The following is a 19,697-nucleotide window of genomic DNA, read 5'->3' on the forward strand; positions in this document are numbered from 1 at the left end:
ATGGGCAGGAGCAGGGTGTTAAAACTCCACTGGAGAGATGTTCATTGGGGTTGGAAATCAAGGAAAGCTTTGCTCAGACCTGAAAAAGAATATCTGAGGACAGAGGGGGCAAGCTGAGACAGACAAATATCTCCTTGTGAGATGGTTTGGTGAGAAATGATGCTGCTGGGGCAGGGGCGATGGGGAAGAAGTTGATGGGGAAGGGATGATGGGGAAGGAGTGATGGGGAAGGAGGTGATGGGGAAGGGGTGATGGGGAAGGGGTGGTGGGGAAGGAGGTGATGGGGAAGGGATGATGGGGAAGGAGGTGGTAATTCACGGAGGAAAGGAGGCATTGTCATGTCCTTGTGCAGCCCCAGCCCCACTGTGGGCTGGTGTGAAACAGCTGCATCCCTTCACCCAATCCGAGTTATTTATTTATTCCTCTCCCCTCCCGCCGCTGCTGGAGCTTGTTTACCCCGTGGGACGCCAGCAGAGCCTTTCCCAGGGCACCGGGGCAGGCTTGTTTACCAGCTGTATTTATCATTTCAGCGGCTGTGCTGGCAGGGCCGCCCCACGGGCCCCGCACGCCCCGATCCCGCCGGGAGCGCTCCGGGCTCGGCGAACACGCGAAGGGAGCGTGCAGGAACCCTGCTCTGTGTGTGTCTGTGTGTGTCTGTGTGAGTGTGGGTGCCCTTTGCTGCGCTTTCCAGGAAGCCCCGAGAGCAGCTGAGGCTCGTAAACAACGCGGATAATCTGTCACTATCTCCCCGTGCTGCCGGTGACTTGGGCTCTTGTATTTTTCATATCCTGTACTGCGTTAGTGCATAACTCTGAACTCCCTATAAAGTGTTAGTTAACTTGACAAACTTCACAAAATGTCTTCAAAATTTGGTCAGATGAAACAATCCCTCTGGGCCTGAGTTTCAAGCACATCCTACAGCCTCAGATCCTGAAAAGTCTAAATAAAATTGAGAAGAGGAGCAAACTGGGGGTATGTGACTTCATTAACCCCTGGTAGGCAAATGGCCCAAACTCATACATGTCTGAAAAACTTGTTGGGTGTAGCCCCTTGGGGAGTTTTATCTACTCCCTATAAAGTGTTAGTTAGCGTCACAAACTTCACAAAATGTCTTCAAAATTTGGTCAGACAAAACAATCCCTCTGGGCCTGAGTTTCAAGCACACCCTACAACCTCAGATCCTGAAAAGTCTAAACAAAAGTGAATTTGGGGGATTCTCCAAGTGAATTTGCAGGGGGGGAAGCAAACTGGGGGTATGTGGCTTCATTAACCCCTGATAGGCAAATGGACCAAACTCATATATGTCTGAAAAACTTGTGGCTCCAATTCATTTTTGGGTGTAGCCCCTTAGAGAGCTTTGTCTACTCCCTATAAAGTGTTAGTTAACTTCACAAACTTCACCAAATATCTTTACATTTTGGTCAGACAGAACAATCCCTCTGGACCTCAGATCCAAGGATTCCCTACAGCCTCAGATCCCAAAAAGTTTAAACAAAAGTGAATTGGCTGAAGAAAACTGGGGGTATGTGACTTCATCAACCCCTGATATGCAGATGGACCAAAGTCATATATGTCTGTAAAACTTGTTGGGTTTTTCACTTTTGAGTGTAGCCCCTTGGGAACATTTTGTCTGCCCTTAATGTACCTGAAGGTCCTTCATTAAATATATCCATTTTTATTCTTTTAACTTTGGCCTCTGTTCCTAGGTAAGCCCAAAAACACATCAGTACTGGGAGGAAAACTGGGTGTTTTGTCTCTTGCTTCCAAATCCATGAGCCCCAAGGAGGGATGTGGCTTCCCAGTTTCAGTTTCTGTTCAGCCAGGATATTTCAGCTGCCTTTACTAGGGGATAAGCAGGGTTGCACTGGGTCCTGCTCATGGGTTTGAAGGTGAGGACTGAACAACTGCTGAGTTCTGTGCCCAGGAGACCAAATTTTCCACCCCAAAAATGCAAGTGGGCACTGCCAGGTCACTGGCACAAGTGCAAAATAAAGGCTCCTCAGTCACCAATATGAATTTATTTGGAGGAAACTCATGCTTTCATGTCAGGTATGACCCAGGCAAGCACTCACCCTAATGCCAGTAGGAGACTCCAACATGGCTGGAGCAGAAATTTGAGAATTTTACCTTTTTTTTCCCTCCTTCTCACTGACTTTCTTAGAAATCCTCCTTATTAGCAAGGGATTTCTCACAGGAGCAGCAGGACATAGCTGAGGCTGTGATTTGGACTTAGGCACGCTCCTGATAAAGCCCTTCCACAAAAGGAATGTGGGATGGCTTTATGCCAACACCAAGTGCTCCAGGGATGGATCCATGCTCACAAAACAACATTCCCATTCAGCACAAAATAAAGAAAAATAAATGTATAGAATAAACAGTATATAGAATAATAATAAACAAAAATAAATGGTAGAGTTTGGATTTTTTTTTCCAGCCTGGGTCCATTTCCAGCTGGATGTCATTCATTGCTGAGGACAAGGTTTTGGGGTGGGGAAGAAGGACTCAGAAGTAGCTTCACCACCAAAATCTCCATGTTGCTGAGCCAAGCTGAGCAGGATGAGTTGAGGCAGAAGAGGCACCTGCCAGCAGTGATTTTTGTGTTTATTTTTTTCTTCAGGGTGGCTTTGCCAAAGGCAGGGAATGGATTTCCACCTCCTGCCAGCTGTGAAGATCATGTGCACAGGGGAGCACAGTCAGCAAAGCCTTTGTTTCCCTTAAACATTAAATCACCTCTGGTTGCTGTTGTGTTTCTCCTTTCCCTTTTTTTTTCTTCTCTTAATAATTTTTGAGTACAGCTGAGCTGCTGAGAAACCGATCACGTCCAAAACATTTACACCATAAATAAAAGAACAATGCAATAAACCATTAAATCATGTAGGGCTGTTGCAACAGCAGCAATTAGGTGGAAGGCACGAGGGTGGGAAGCATTCTTTTTTTATGGATGTGACTTTCCTAGCCCAAATTCTGGACGACCTGAGGTTACCTTTTCCAGCCTGGCTTGGCTGTGCTGTCACACGGGGCTGGGTGGCCCAGCTGCAGGCAAGATGGGACAAGGCAGCAGCGTGGGACGGGCTGGCATGTGCCAGTGCTGAGCTTTAGTCACCCCTGTCGTTGATGACTGGCTCTGCCTGAATGCAAGAGGACCAGATTTGTGAGTGGCATCCCGAGGCACTGGAGGCTGCCAGGGCTGGGGTGGCTGCGTGCGCTCCTGCACGTGTGCAAGGGAGCTGTGCTTGCTCCGGCTCTGGGCTCACATGGGTTTGGAATGGGTTTGAAATGGGTTTGAAATGGGTTTGAGATGGGTTTGAGATGGGTTTTCAGGGATATTCAGCTGGTTGGGTCTGGAATGAGTGCCAGTGTTTAGAGGCACAGCACATCCATGCTCTAAGAGTGTCCTGCAAGTGCTACAGCTCCTGTGGCCCTCTGGCTGCCCCACCTTCATCCCAAACCTGTCACACACATCTTTTATGAAAAATCCTTTCCTTAGGATTTTTCCTCTTGAGAAGCTGAGAGGCCTCAGGAACAAAATGTAAACATTGCTTATCTGCTGCTGTGGGATGCAACAGGTGGATCTTGATTGGTCTCATGTGGTTGTTGCTAATTAATGGCCAATCACAGTCAGCTGGCTCGGACAGAGAGTCCGAGCCACAAGCCTTTGTTATTCATTCTTTCTTTTTCTATTCTTATCTAACCTTCTGATGAAATCCTTTCTTCTACTCTTTTAGTATAGTTTTAATATAATATATATCATAAAATAATAAATCAGTCTTCTGAAACATGGAGTCAGATCCTCGTCTCTTCCCTCATCCTCAGTCTCCTGTGAACACGGTCACAAGCCCCTCCTCAAGCACTGCCTGGCTTTAATTATAGGTTTAGAATTTAGATATCCCCAAAAACTGAGCTGAAGCCCTCCTGATGCTGCTGAGTCAGGGATGGAGTGAAAAACTCCAGTCTTCAGAAGGTGGATCAGAAGGTAATTCAATGAAGGTTGTGGGACTGGACATGGCACTTGGTGCTACATTCTGGTTGAGGTGTTAGGGCATAGCCACAAGCTTTTGTTTTCATTCTTTTTCTATTCTTAGCTAGCCTTCTGATGAAATAATTTCTTCTATTCTTTTAGTATAGTTTTAATATGATACATACAATAAAATAGTAAATCAAGCCTTCTGAAACATGGAGTCAGATCCTCATCTCTTCCCTCATCCTGGGACCCCTTGTGAACACAGTCACACAAACCCATCTTGGTGGGATGCCCCTTAGCCACAGCTGTTTTTGCGTGGCTGACAGGTTTGGGAATTGCTCTGAGCTCTGCTCCATGGGTACAAACTGTATCTCCCAGTGTCCCAGTGACCATCCTGGATCCCCTGAGGCAGCACAAGCATTGCACCCGGCAGTGGGTGAAAGGTGCCCATCAATCAGGAGCCTGGGGCTGTCCAGCCTGGTTAACAACAACATGAACTGAAGGGAGGTCATGCCTTGAGCCTGAGCCTGGCTCTCCTTTATAGGGAAGCTGGCAGGAAAGCCTGCCCAGGAGTCGGGTGTCCTTCAGATCTCTTGTTGACTGTCTAGGAGTTGTTTTCCTTCGGGCTGAGCTCTGGGTAAACAGCTGGGCTGGGAAATGTGAAACCCTGGCTGTGGCCCTGCTGTCACCACAGTCATCAGCCCAGGGACCCACCAGGGCCATTCAGGGGGGCACAGGGGGATGGAAATGTGAGGTGAGCCCCTGCCCTGGGGTCATCTGTTTGTTTTGAGAGGTGTCCTATTTGTGGCACAGAGTTTGTGCTGGAACAGGGTGCTCAGAGCAGCTGTGGTTGCCCCTGGATCCCTGAAAGTGTCCAAGGCCAGGCTGGATGGGTCTTGGAGAACCTGGGATAGTGGAAGGGGTGAAACTGGGTAATCTTTTATGTCCCTTCCAACCCAAACCATTCTGTGATTCCCCAATGGGTGGTGTTGCTGGAAATGCTGAAGCAGACACAACAAAAGTGGTTTTCCCCCATCTCCAGTTTTATTCAGTGAGGATGACTCATAATCAATGGCCAAGATGTGCTTCCACCTGTGCCATGCCCTCCTGGCTCTGGCTCTCAGCTCAAGTAACAGCAATTATTTGGGAGAAAACTGAGGCCCTCCCAAGTGCTCTGAAGCACAACATCTCTCCTTGTGACCCCTGCCAGGCACCCAGATGCTGCTTTGCTGCTCCCTGTTAAACTCTAGGGCAGAAATCTAAACATTCAGCTCAGTTTTCCTTTTTTTTCCCCCCCCACAAGGAGCTGTTAACAGCTTGTCATTGCGGGTTGGAAAATATAAATGTATTTGAGAAAATATGTTGGCAGCAAGCTCCCCATATTGTTTCAGCTTGCCCCAAAATTCCAGAGACATTTTCCATTAATATTTTTCATGTCTGATTGGAAAATATCAGAGAAAGAAGAAACAAATTCTGTAGATGTTTTTTAATAATTTTAGACTATTTTTTCTTTCCCAGCCAGGTCTCCTTGGCATAGAAGAAAGTAAATGAAATACACAAATTAAAATCATATGCCTGGACTTAAATGCACTAAAATCATTGCTCTGTAAGTAGAAGAATTTTAAGAAAACCGTGATAAGGAAATTTGGTTATTTAATTTCTGCATTCCAGCAATCTGTGTGATCTGATTCCAGTGATTTGTGTCCAAAACTTGGTTAAGGAGAGGTGTTAGGAAATTCGAGGTTCCCTGAGAGAGGTTGTGACTGTAAGGAGCTCCAGCAAAAGATATGGAAACAAATCTGGCCCTTAGTATTCTAAATTTCAGCTTGTTGACCACACACCTTCCCTCTCACTTGTCTTTCGCAGAGCTCCTACAAGCAGTGCCTGCAGGTCTGGAGTTTAAAAGCACATGGCAGCACTTTGAAAAAGTGGGAGACTTAGAGCTCACCTTGTGGTTTCCAGCAGCTGAATGGAGAGAGGAGCCCTTGGGGAGGCAGATCCAGGGCACAGCTCAGCCCCGGAGGTGCTGCTGGTCCCAAAGTGGCTCTGCTTGGCCAGAACTGGGGCGTGAGGGCCCCTGTTGGGCAAGCATTGTCTGGGTCACCCCAGCCCCGTGAGGAAGCAGGGGTGAGCAGGCTGTCCATGGGGCAGGCGTGCTCACAGAGGTGAGGTGTGGGTGGGAAGATTCTCGGCACGTACACGATTTCAACATGCAAAGCTCTGCTCTGCCTCCCTGCATGGGGCTCTAGGTTGGACAAGGACCTGTGTTTTGGGTCACCTCGAGCACTGAGGTGTGTGTGGAATGGTTTTGGGCACAGCTCTGAGGTCCCCTCCATGCTCAGAGGACACAAACTCCTCCAGGACACATCTCACCCTGGTTTGCGGTCAGTACCCACAGCAGGGCAGCTGGATTGTTCCCTGTGCAAGTGAGGTCCCATTTCTCTCCACAGGTGGTAAAAGTGGTCGAAGGTGACCAGTTCCTCGTAGACACTCCAAAATTACATAAATCCTTCCCAAAACTCTACCCACAGCTTTGCAGTGGATGGAGGCAGAACAGCAGGAGCTGAGAGCTTCAACGCCTCCTCCCTGCTCAGCATCCCTCAGGGGAGCCTTTCCATCCGAGCCTCCCAGGCAGTGCACATCCTTCTGGGATGCTGCTTCAAAAGGCCCTGCATCAGGAGCCAAACTGATTATCAGCGGGGGTTGAGACCTGAGATTAAAAAATACCCTTTTTTTCCTGGGCTGTGATTAATCTGCTGCCCGCTGCTGCCTACAAGCACATCCCATTGATGATCAGAAACACAAACCCATGCTCTCCCCCAGAGCTTTTTGTTTTAGGGTTTTTTTGCATTACTTTGAAGAGATTCCCCAGCATCTCTGGTGTGTCTGACTTCACCACATCATTGCCTACAACTTTTTTAGAGGCTTCGCTGTCACCATGACGATGCTGAGGTTGTCACTGGCCCGGGCTTGTTACATAATGAGGTGAGTCAGCGGCAGAAAGGCCACAGCCTTTGCCATTGTTGGATTTAATAACCTGCAATGACGAGATAACGATCCGGGCTCTTAATGAAAGGTGGGTGGTAATGAGAAGTTGGGAAACAGTTCAATAGCAAAGTCCAGGGGATAATGACAGGCTGAGATTTCCGGAGGGGGATCATGGGCTGCGCAGATTCATCATCCATGGGGGGGTTTCACATCCAGCACCGAGCCCTGCAGGCAGCAGACCTGGAGAGCTGCATCCCACCTGGGAATTAAGTTCTTCATGAGCACAATCAACTTCAGCCACTGGGCACCTCCATGAAAATAAATCCTCTAGCAATCTACTCATACAGGAGGGCTGGAATTCTTTGTTCTTCCCATCAGATCTCCAAAATGCTGCCTTGCTTTGCAGCACTGTGCTGGTTTGGGCTGGGACAGGTTGATTTTCTCCAGAGCAGCTGCTGCTCTGTGATTCTGACTGGTGGCCAAAACAGTGTTGATTATACAGAGATATTTTTGTTTTTGCTGAGCAGGTCTTACATAGAGTCAAGGCTTTTCTGCTCCTCACCCCACCAGTGAGGAGGCTGGGGGGGCCCAAGGAGTTGGCAGGGGACAGAGCAAGGACAGCTGACCCCAAACTGACCAAAAATATGCCATAAAATATTCCATTTTGTCGTGTTTAGGAAAGGGGTGATGGTGTTTGCCTTCCCAAGCCACCACTGCATGTGATGGAACTCTGCTTTCCTGGGGATCACTGGAAACCTGTGGGAAGTGGGGAGTGAATTCCTTGTTTTGCTTTGCTTGTGCACGTGGCCTCTGCTTTACCCATTAAACTGTTTGTATGTCAACCCATGAGTTTTCTCACTTTTACCTTCCAGTTTTCTCCCCTATCCTACTAGGGGGGATCAGAGTGAGTGGGCTGAGCTCTCAGCCGGGGTTAAACCATTAAAATTCTAAATTAGGTCTGGTTCAGATGTGAGCATGTGACAGTGTTCACAGAGATCTTATGTTGAGGGAAGAGACAAGGATCTGACTCCATGTTTCACAAGGCTGATTTATTATTTTATAATATATATTACATTAAAACTATACCAAAAGAATAGAAGAAAGGATTTCATCACAAGGCTAGCTAAGAATAGAATAGGAAAAGAATGACAACAAAGGTTTGTGGCTCGGCTCTCTGTCCAAGCCAGCTGACTGTGATTGGCCATTAATTAGAAACAACCAACATGGGCAAATCACAGATGCACCTGTTGCATTCCACAGCAGCAGATAATCAAAGTTTACATTTTGTTCCTGAGGCCTCTCAGCTTCTCAGGTGGAAAAAACCTAAGGAAAGGATTTTTCATGAAAGTTGTCTGCGACATGAGCACATGGCTGTAATTCTGCTGATTTTCCCAGAGAAGGCACTGTGGTAACACATGCCAAGTTCTGCTGGCAGCAGCAGGACAGGGAACATCTGATCTGGCAGCCGGGACACAGCAGCCCTGTAAACACACTTTTCTCTCAGAGCAGCAGGATTTTTCTGCTGGATCAGTGCCTTGTCGCAGGTGGCTGTGGCCTCTTGATTAGGGATGAGGTAACCTGAAGTCAGGTTCAACAGCCTGTGGATTTACACCCTAAAGCAATCCCAGGATTTTCAGTGGGGAATTTCACACCTTAAAATAACAGTGCAAACAGGGAAGTGTTCCTTTCACACAACTAAAGGTACCTGGAAGTAGAAGGCTCAACCCAGTGTCAAGATAATGTGAATATTGTCTTTTCAGAAGCTCTGACAATGCCAAAACCTGAATTGTGGCTTTCTGACTGATCTGCACTCTTTAACCCTTGTTATTAAGACCGAGCCTGAACTTCTGCAACCAGGTTTCGTTTCTAGAAGAACAAGTATTAAATTCCTGAGACTGGAATATCCCAACCTCTTGCCATTTAATTACCCCATACCTACTTTTAGAAACCCGTGTTTCGTAGAATCACAGAATGGCCTGGGATGGAAGTGACCTTTAAACTCATCCAGCTCCAACCCCTGCCATGGCCAGGGACACCTTCCACAAAAATACATTGCTTCAAGCCTTGGACACTTCCAGGGATGGGGCAGCCACAACTTCTGAGTGCCAGGGCCTCACCATCCTCACAGTAAATAATTTATTTATAATATCTACCCTAAATCTACCCTCTCTGCCACCTATGGAGTCAATTATCTTTATGGTTTAGCCCGTTTATGGGGTGAGTTTTGTTTTGCACTAGTCTTGTACAGTCAGGAACTTTCACAGGACATTGCTCAATCCTCCTGGACCAGTTTCTGAGCAGGCCTGCCAGCTTTGAGAAATGTCCCTGCTTTAATGCATGTTTGCAGCTTCGGAGTGTTATCTCCAAATTATATTTTTTGAGAACTATGGAATGCAATAATTTTTTTAAATTACAAATAAAGCTCCTTTCTTAAATATGAACCTCTATCTGGGAGGCTCCCTTGGGGTCATCAGTCCTGGCCAATGGACACCCGTTGTACACCTCTCCATTTTTGGTCTTAAGATTTATTGGGTCTTCCCAAGGATCATCCAAGACACATTTGGATTTGCATTTCCACCTCTCTGAGGACAGTGGAGGAAACCTTGACTGATTTTACTTTTAATTTGATAAACTGAGATTGAATCCAGGCTCTCCTCCTTCCTTCTTCCCCATATTCATCAAAGCCGGGCATTGCATTTACAACTCCCATTTCCCTTCCTGCTACCCTTTAACTCAGCCAGGTATAACCAAACACCTTTAAGTTAGGGCACAAATCCAACCACTGAAAAGAAAATAAGGTTTGAACCCTTGTCCTCCTGCCTGAAGATTTATAAACTAAAAGAAATTAAACAAACAAACAACTTTGCAGAGTGTTGGCTTGAAGGAGGAGTTTACTTGAAGGAGTTCCTGCATGGTTCAGAGTGTGGCAGTGACACCACACAGGGAGCTCAGAGCAGAGGGCTGAGCAAAACCAGCAGGTCCCCAACTTGCTATATCAGCTGAATGAGCCTGAATTCTGCATTTCTGTCCCACCTTCCTGGCTTTTCCTGTCCTTGGCTGCCAGGAAAGCGAGGCCAGCCCTGGGTGCAGTGTTTGACAGGGGCTGATAGCGGGGTGAGCAATGTCCCGTGCCCTGGTGGGGATTTCCCCCTGTGGGGCTCAGCCCTGCTTTCTCAGTGCCACAAGCTGAATTTCCCCCCTTTCTCTGCTCTGCTCGTGGTTATTTTTAGGCAGAGCTGCAGCCACAGGCAGGCTGTGGCAGCCCCGTGGTGTCCCAGTGCCCAGCTGCTGTCAGCAATGACTGGAATTCCTTACAACCTGCCCAGGAAGGAGTTTCATGAGCACACCAGGTGCAATTAGAGGGTGCAACAGGCTGAAAACTGCACGGCTTGTGCACAGCCAGGAAGGAGCACTCGTGTCTGCACTGGTGGGGGAAAGGAGGGAGAGCCCTGGGGTACACGATGTTCCTGCCCTGCATTCTGCGCCCCGGGCAGGGCTCAGCCCTCCCTGCTGCAGAGGGACCAGGAGCTCTCCCCTGATTTCAGGGCAAATCCCTGCTGAGGAACCCTAAATCCCTGCAGGAAACCCTGTCTGGGGTCATTTGTTTGTTCCTATTTGTGGCACAGAATTTGTGCTGGCACAGGTGCCCAGAGAAGCTGTGGCTGCCCCTGGATCCCTGGAAGTGTCCAAGGCCAGGTTGGATGGGGCTTGGAGCAACCTGGGATAGTGGAAGGTGTCCCTGCCCATGGCAGGGGGTTGGATCTGGGTAATCTTTTATGTCCCTTCCAACCCAAACCGTTCTGTGATTCCCTAATGGGAATCAAACCATTGTGTGATTCCCTAACGGGAACCAAACCATTCTGAGATTCCCTTGCTGCTGTCTGCAAATAATATCGTGAGGAGATGTTTTGGCTTGGTTTCTATTCCCCTTTGCAGCAGGAGGAAGAAAAGCAGCGTGAGACTGCAAGAACGGGGGGGTGACAGGCAAGAAATGAGGAAGCAAAACACAACTTGTTTAGAGGAGGGGAAATAAAAAACTCTTTTTCAATTTCACCCCAATCCATTACAGGGACAGATGCAGGAGATCTTGGTGTTCCCTCCCGGGCATCAGGAGCTGGGTGGGATGGGGGAGAGGGAGGGTGGTGATGCAGGTACAGTTCACACTTCGTTCCTTGTTTGTTTATCCCTGTAACCGAAATACCTGCGAGGGGCGAGGGAGGCAATTGAAAACTGCAGGCGCAAAGGACCGTGAACTCCAGCTGCCTCTCCAAATCCAAACATTTTTATCAGCCTGATAAAATCAGACTTTTTAGCACCCTCCCCGCCACCAGGCTGACCCGCAGCAGCTTTTTCTCAAGTCCTTCCAAAGAAAGCGCCATCAGCAGTGAAAACTACTCAGCATCCAGCTGGCAAGGGGAGGGGTACATCAACCACTTGATTTCCTTCCTGACCTTTTTGAAAGCATTTAATTCCCCGAAAAATGTGGCAGGTAATTTTCTTGGCTTTTCCAGTATCCCACTATTTAATTTTTTTTGTAAGTGCAAAATTTAGCGATTTTTTTTTTCTGTTGGTTTGTTTGGTTGGTTTTGGTTTTTTTTCCCCTGAAAACCGTATAAATTCCCCTTGGTCAGCCCAGAGGAATAATTTTTTCAGTTGCAAGAAAATGTCATAAATGCATTAATAAGAGTCTGGGCAGCTGCTGCCTGACTTTTGCAACCACTCTCCCGGGGTAGGGAGCACTTTGGAACAGCTTTAAACTGGATGAAAGTAGATTTAGATGGGATATTAGGGAGAAATTCCTTCCTGTGGGTGTGGTGAGGCCCTGGCACAGGGTGCCCAGAGAATCTGTGGCTGCCCCTGGATCCCTGGAAATGTTCAAAGCCAGGTTGGACAGGGCTTGGAGCACCCTGGGATAGTGGAAGTTGTTTCTTATAGCAGGGGGTGGGATTGGATGATCTTGAAAATCCCTTTAAACCCAAACCCTGCTGTGGTTCTGAGCTCTGTGCCCACATTCCAGGCTGATAAACAAGGCCACGCTGGAAAGTGCTGCAGATGAAGCTGCCCTGACATGAACGGAGCACAGTGTGTGGCTGCACCTACACAGAGATGTACACACAGCTCCCAGGCACCCTCTCCAAATCCTAACCATGCAAAGAATTCCTGGATGTGTGACTGGGATCCCACCAGGCATCTCTTCCCCCTGTACATCCAAAGGAGAGGATGTGTGCTGCACTGAATGTAGGCAGGAACGTGACTGGTCCTTCCCTTCCAAGTTTCCTTTAGAGGGAATCAAATAAATAAATTAAAAAAAAAAAAAAGACATGAGAAGAGGAGGGTGAATCATGGCTTAGTCAGAGTTGGTGCTGGCATTCTGATGACAGGGAAGGCTGGCTGGTGACCAGTGGGTTCTTCCAAAGGGGATGGAGAATGAAGTCTGGAGCTGTTATTTTGGGATGCATCCAGAGCCACTGTTCAGGATGGGTTGCTAGGTGAGTTTGACGTTGGAGCAGCCGTGGAACAAAAGAGGGAATTGTGAGGTTTTAGTTTTGGTGTTTCAGAGAAGTTTGAAGACTGTAAACCCCATAAGAAGCAGGTATCCCATTCTCACAGAAATTGAGTTTTCCCCCTTCTCTTCCAGACTTTCCCTTTTTGTACTTCCTTCTCCCACCTCTCTGGACATGCTGCATTCATCCCTTGGACTCTTAAGGTCAATTTTTTTCCCATTTACCCCCGTGATTTTCACATTTCAAACCCTGACATTGCATTTATACCCCTGTCCCTTCTCATTTATTAAATATCTGCCAGTTCCTACACACTGGCTGGTGGATTCCTCGCTCCACCCTCTGCCCCTAAGTGTGGGACAGCACCCCTGTCTATTTGTCTGTCCCGTGTCACCCTGTGCCTGTGGTGGCTCTCCAGCAGCTGACACATCTTCCTGACAGCATCCAGGCTGCACCAGTGACTTGATTTCCTGAAAAATCGCTGAGCTAAGCACCCCCCTTGGGCTTCTTATCACAGCAGCTGCCAGCAGCGTTTTATTTACCACTGCAGGTGCTATTTTTAGGAAGCTGGGATTTTGCATAGCACGGTTTGGGAGGGGGAAAAAAAATAATCCTGTGAGTGCACCTAGTGCCATCCCTGCCCTCTCCTCAGGGTGCAAGTGCCTTAAAAATAGAAATGCTTCTTCCAGCTGACCTCCCTGGCAGCAGCTGGGTGCTGGTGCCTTTGAAATCCAGGCCACTTATTTAGGAGTCGAAGCTTTCCGCTCCAGTTATTTGGGAGTTTCTAAGCCAAGAGTCACTAGGTGGATCTAATTTGAAGCGACTGTGATTTTAATTCAGGCAGGGTTTCGCTTTTGGGCTCCTTTTCATGTCGTGGGGGTGGTGATTTGTGAGGTGGGAAAGAGCCGTGGAGAGGGGACAGAGCTGCTGGGGGAAGGGGGATGATGATGATGATGATGATGATGCCTGAATTCCTCGTCCTGTGAAATCATGTGAATTTTTGTCCTCCTTCTGACTCATGCTCTAGCTGGGAACAGACTTTCTGCTGCCCTACATGTGAAAAGGATTTGGGGATTTTGTGCAGAGTGGTGCAGGGAGAGCTGTTGTGCCTCACTCCCATCCCATCCTTGCCAACTGGAGCACTCACAGCTCTCTCCCATCTTCCTTCCCACACCCCAAATCTCTGGTTCTTTTCCAGCTCCCTCATAGTAGCTTTTTTTAAAATTTCTTTTTAAATTTTTTTTTCTTTTTGCCTGTGAATATTTTTTCCCCTTGTGTAGGAGAGGGAAAGATTGTGCACTTTTTACTTCAGCTTGGCTCCATGTAAGGAATTAGCCAGAAATATCTTCCTTCTAAATGCGTTATAAAAATACAAGCCTTTGCTTCCAGAGAAGGAAGATGCCCTAAGTAAAAAAAAGATTATTGAACATTTTAGGTATCTGAGATGCTCCTTAGCAGGCTTTAAATTCTGAAGCAAAATTTGCTGTATTAAACACCATCAAAGCAGATGCTCCCACCTCTACAGCTCTTCCCACCCGTGACACAATCCCACATTTCCCTGCTGTGGCAAATTCCCAAAATCCTCCCAAAGAAACCCCTCCATGCCAGGTGGGACCATCCCCATCAGTGCTGGGGGACAAGGGGGTTTGGGCACCTGCGTGTTTGGGATTTGGGCACCATCACAGGAATTTTCAGGGTGGTCCCAACCCCTCCGTGCTGCAAACAGAGGCCGTGTGGGGGTGTCAGCATTGCTGGGGTGCAGTTTGCAGCCTAATTTAGAGTGGAAATATAACTTGTAGGAACATGGCAAGTGGATTAAGACATTTAATAAACAAATAAAAATGGTATAATTATTATTATCATCATTATTATTATTATCATTATTCTTATTACAGTTTTGATTTTTATTATATTTTATTATTTATTGTATATGAACATGGCATAATTAAATTACTAGTAATATGAAAATTAAATTATTCGTAAAATAAAAAATAATAAAATTAACAATTAATTTATTAATTAAACAATTAAATTTTTAGTAAAATAAAAAATAATTAAAATAATGAAAAAATTAGGAAAACATTAATTAACAAATAATAGTAAAATGAAAAAAGAAATAATAATGAAAAAATAAAATAAAATGAAATAATGAAAAAATGAAAAAATGAAAAAATAAATAATAGTAAAATAATTTTATGAAAACATTAAATAATAAATAATAGTAAAATGAAAAAAGAAACAATAATGAAAAAATAAAATGAAATAAATAATGAAAATATTTAAAAAAGAAAAATTAAATAATAGTAAAATGAAAAAAAATCATTTCATGAAAACATTAAATAATAAATAATGAAACGAGATTATTAAATGAAAATAATATTAATTTTAAAAAATATTGGTTAAAAATCAGCATTTTGCGCCAGTCTGAGAGCAGAGGCTCCCGCGGAGCATCCCCAGCGCTGCTGCTGGCGGAGGGACGCGGAGCGGGGCGGAGCAGCCGCGGTGGCCGCGAGCGGAGGCGGAGCCGCCGCATCCCGGGCATCCCCTCCGGGGGAGGCGGCGCAAGCGGCACCGCATGTGCGACGTGAGCGACGTGCAGGAGCGCAGGGCCGGCATCCCCCGGCCCCCCGGGACCCCCCGGCATCCCCCGGGACCCCCGGCCCGAACCCGCTGGCCGCGGAGTGAGCGGCGCAAGGGGCGCGCAGCGGAGCCCCCCCCCCGCATCCCACCGCTGTTGTACTTAGGGTTCCTTTCTCTTTTTTCCCCCTCTATTTTTTTTAAATTGTTTTTATTTTATTTGTCTCTAGTTGTTTATTTTTAATTTTATTTTTTATCTTGTTCAACTTTATTTCCATGTTTTTAATTTCCTTTCCCCCTTCTTATTTTCTCCTCTATTCCCTATTTTATTTTCTTAATTAATGTTTAATTAATATTTTTCTCTTTACACCTTTTACTCCTTTTTTATTTTGAAAGCATTTTTTAAAAAGTTTTTTATTGTCGAGTTTACATTTTCCATTAAAAAATTAAATTCAATTTCCATAATTTTACATCATTTTGCATCATTTTACATTGTTTTCCCTCGTTGATTGACAAGACGCGAGAGATGAAATAGGGCATTTATTTGACCATGAATATTTTGGCCTGGGGGTCCCCTGCGCGCCCCAGATCCCCGCGGTGGGGGCGGGGTCGGTGTCGCGCTGTCCCCGCGGAACAAAGCGCGTCCTTTGTCCGCGCTGCAGCGCGGGCCGCGGCCGCCAGGGGGCGCCAGGGGCCGCGCCGGCATCCGCTCCTTCATCCTCCTCCCCATCCTCCTTCTCCTCCCTCTCCTTCCCCTCCTCCTCCCTCTCCTCGTCCTCCTCCTCCTCCTCGGCGGCGCCGCAGCGCCCGCCCGGCCCGGCCCGGCCCGTCCCGCCCCGCCCCGGAGGCGGTGCCGGCCTGTCGGGATAGAAAGAGGCGGCGCGGCGGCTGCCGGCACATCGTGAGCGGAGCCGGCCCGAGCAGCAGCCGCGGTTGTAGCACCGCTCCTTCCCCAGCTGCCTCGCGTGGAGATTCTGCTGCCTTTCTTCTCTTGCTATTTTTTTTTCCGATTTAAAAGGAAAGATATTTTATTTTTTCCTTTTTTTTTTTTTTTAATATCTATATTTTTTTCCACCCCGCTTTCCATCGGGGCTCTCCCTCGCTCCTTCTCAGCGCGCAGCGGCTGCGCTGGGGCCATTCCTGCCCGGCTTTGTGCCCTGCAGACCCGGCCCTCCTCTTCCTCCTCCTCCTCCCCCTCCTGCCGTAAAACCTTCACGAGGCTCGCAGCAGCATCCGAAAGCGCCGCAGCCGCTCGCCCAAACCACCGATCAAAACAAAACCCCTTTTTATTCTATTTTTTATTATATATTTCCCCCACCTCCTCCCCCCCTCCCCTTTTTTATTTCTCCTCCTCCCTCCCTCAAACGCATCAAGGTGGACGCGGAGCGCAAAAAGACCTTTGTTTTAAAAATGCCCATGGAGCTGACGCAAAGCCGCATCCAGAAGATTTGGCTTCCCAATGACAACCGGCCGGCGCTGCCCCGCCGCTGTGAGTACGGGCACGGCAGCATCCCGGTGGGATGGCATGGAGGGATGGGATGGATGGATGGGGAGTGGAACTCTTCCTCTTCCCCTTTCTCTGCGCATCGTGGCGGGGCTCTTTGCAGCATCCTTTCTCCTCGGTGTGCCCGCATCCCAGCCTCAGCATCCCGGGGATGCCCGCATCCCATCCCCAGCATCCCCCCGGTGCTCGCATCCCAGCGCTGCCATCCCGGCGGTGCCCGCATCCCTCCATCCCCAGCATCCCGGGGGTGCCCGTATCCCAGCCCCAGCATCCCGGGGGTGCCCGCATCCCAGCCCCATCCCCAGCATCCCGGCGCTGCCATCCCGTGACTCAGGCACGGCAGGAAGGTGCATTCCGCTGTCACATGGTCCCGCAGGATGCGGGGAGGTGCCGCCACACGCGTGGCCCCATTTCCACTCTGCGCTGCCAGCGCTGGGATTAAATTAAAAGGGAAGAAGGGCACAGGTTGTTCACCTCGCAGCCGGGATTTGCGCCGTGTCAAGCGGCTCTCCCGGGGATTTGTTAATGGTAGAAACATGAATGGTGTGGGCTGGAAGGGACCGTAATGATAATCTCGTTCCACAACCCTCCTGCCATGTGACAGGACACCTTCCACTAGACCGGGTTGCTCCAAATCCTGTCCAATTAGCGTGTTAAAAATTTTTTGGGGGGAGATGGAGGGAGGATTAGGGCCATGTATTTAAAACCCAACCAGACACAGCCGTTTGCAGTTTACTGTTTAACCCTGAGGGGATGAGGAGGCAGGTGGAGGGGAAGGCACAAATTAACGCTGAAATTCGTGCATTGGTTTCCCCTTGTCTCTGAAGCTCGCAATATAAAAATGTTTGGGTCATCCCGGTGTTACTATAAAGCAAATCTTGAATCGTGATCCAATCCGAAAACTCAGGAAGCAGCTCTTTAGCAGCCACACTGACAGGCTGCCGGTTGTGCGACTCCCAGCTCTAAAGGAGCCTCGCAGGAATGCGCGGAGCCGGCATGGAGGGGGTGGCACTCGCAGCCTGGCGAGGGATGGAAGTGGCTTTGCGTGAATCAGTCTTTCCGCTGCTTGCCTTCATCAGGCGTTTAAAGTCGCTTCCGATGTTTATTTACCTTGGCTGGAAAGTTTCCCCTTCTAAATAATAATTTTTTTAAAAAATGGACACGGAGTGAACTTGACAGCTGGTGCCGCCCGTGGCTGTGGGTCAGGCACCCTGGAGCAGATGTTGGGATGCGCAGCCCTGCAGCGGGAGCTGCCGAGGAAATGGGATTGCAGCAACAGGCTGCACATCTGGGCAGCCCAGGGGCTGTGCTTAGAGTGGGGTAAAGCGTCTCCCGGCTTAATGCTTTGCACGTGTGTCTCTGTGGCTGGGCTTCTCTCAAGGACTGGCACCTCTGAAAGAAATCCCTTGTGCGTGCAGTGGTTTTTTGCCACTTCGTTCGCCGGGTTTCTCAGCGAGAGCTCTCTTTTGGTAGCGGAAAAAAATAACATATTTGATATATTAAGGCACCGAGGGGATTATTAATAACACAATGTGGCTTGTAATTATATTTTCTCGGGGTGGGAGCGAGCCACGCTGTGCAATGTGAGAAGAGGGTTTTTAGGCTTTTTTTAGCAAACTCTTTTTTTTTAACTCGAGGTATTTTAAACATGCTGTTAATTCCTCAGCAGCAACAAAGAGCGAGGGTGGGAGGGAAGGGAGGATACCGGGGACCACTTCCAGCGCGATGCCTGCAGGGAGCGGGCGCATCCCGGGTGTGAGCGTCCTCTGGGAATGGCGCATCCCGGGTGTGAAACAACCACTTCGATGGTGTGCTGGCTGGTCCAGGGCAGGCTGCGGGGGTTCCTCCAGCTGCCCTTTCGACGGCGATCCATTAAATTGCTGTCACGCCGCACGTCTCTCACGTAGGGGCTGGGAAAGGGGAGCCCTGGAAGGCGCTGGCTGGGCAGAGGCGGGCGAGGGGAGGGGGATGCTCGGGCAGGGAAGGGGCTGCGCTGCCTCTCTCCGTCCTTGTGGCTGCTTTTCCCCGTCCCTAGGGCTCGGTGGGCGGGGGACACACGGCGGGGATGGTCCCGTTCGGCGGCGGTGACATCAGGGCGGGATCCGGGAAGGTGCTGGGATTGCAGCTGGGAAAATGAAATAGGACTGACAGAACGGGGGTCTGGGCTTGCGGGAGATTTTGGGGAATATTTAGGAGGAGACAGTGAAAATGCCTCAAATGGGAAAGTGGCTGTTCTATCCGACTTTTTATAGAAGCAAATTTCCTTCCCTTTTGGGCTGGGTGTTCTTTTTTTATTTTATTTTTTTTTTCCTCCTTCTCTTTTACCCACTGACTTTCTGGCAAACAGCAAAAGTGATAAGCTCCTGTTAAATACCCTCCCTACTAAGCTCCTGTTAAATACCCTCCCTACTGAGCCTGAAAGTCATCCCTGCCCTTGACTTACCTGGCTCTAGATGTCGATAAGGAGCAATGAATATGCATTGAAATCCCTGATAGCTTCCCAGCAGCGGTGAAAAGAAATGATGAATGAGGCCTTTGTGAAGGACCGGGAGCAAAACACTGGGTTCTGTTTCATCCCTGATGCAAAGTTTCCCGGAGACTTTTGCTTTGGGCTCAGATTGCTGATGAAAAGTTGCTCGCTGATGCTGTGGTGTTTTGGGAGGTGCTGTTCCATGGTGCAAGGGCAGAAAAGATTCTGAATTTTGGGTGTTTGGAGGTGACACTTGTGTGCCCACACAGTGCCAGCCCTGGGGCTGTCACAGCTGCCTGGAGCCACAGGGACATGAACAGTGCCCAGCATTGTCCCTTTACTCTTGCAGTGCTATTTAATGGCCCTAAATCCTCTTAGCTCTGCTCTTTGAGACCCTTTTGTCCACGGGCAGGTAGGGAAAGGAAGAGTTTCCTTATTCAGGTGTTATCCCTTCCTCCTCCCTTTATCTAATAATTGTGTGGGGTTTATGCAAAACAGACTTGCACCCATAGCTTGGATGAGGATGTGAGATTGTTGGAGGGGGGAAAGTGTTTTTCTGGGTGTGTTGCACAGCTCCCTTGTGCCCCAGCACAGAAAATTGGCACTTGCTGCCAAAATCTTTGGGAGCTGCCCTGAGGTTTTGAAATGCAGCGCTGGGCAGGGGGCAGGTTGCACAAAGGGAGGGAGTGAGGGCAG

General features: G+C 48.4%; 1 protein-coding gene and 1 long non-coding RNA gene across 10 annotated transcripts in view; one reads left to right on the forward strand and one right to left on the reverse strand.

Moving 5' to 3' along the window:
* Positions 1-19,697, forward strand: part of PFKFB3 (6-phosphofructo-2-kinase/fructose-2,6-biphosphatase 3) — a 45,822-nt gene that overhangs the window by 7,742 nt on the left and 18,383 nt on the right. For 6 of the 9 annotated variants that reach the window (XM_074538700.1, XM_074538701.1, XM_074538703.1 and 3 more), the window contains exon 1: positions 16,302-16,516. The exons of 1 other annotated variant lie outside the window; for it this stretch is intronic. In XM_074538700.1, the coding sequence (XP_074394801.1) occupies positions 16,438-16,516 (79 nt within the window). In that variant the 5' untranslated portion in view covers positions 16,302-16,437. Of the gene's footprint in view, positions 1-16,087; positions 16,517-19,697 lie in introns of those variants that run through there. 2 more of the 9 variants (XM_074538707.1, XM_074538708.1) reach the window with 1 other exon arrangement.
* LOC141728736 (uncharacterized) lies at positions 17,692-19,253 on the reverse strand. Its single transcript, XR_012579881.1, has 2 exons — positions 18,975-19,253; positions 17,692-18,656 (listed from the first exon to the last, which is right to left on the reverse strand). It is a non-coding gene; the product is annotated as an uncharacterized LOC141728736 (long non-coding RNA).

Source organism: Zonotrichia albicollis, chromosome 4 (genome assembly GCF_047830755.1).
Source record: "Zonotrichia albicollis isolate bZonAlb1 chromosome 4, bZonAlb1.hap1, whole genome shotgun sequence".
NCBI classification, from domain to species: Eukaryota; Metazoa; Chordata; class Aves; order Passeriformes; family Passerellidae; genus Zonotrichia; species Zonotrichia albicollis.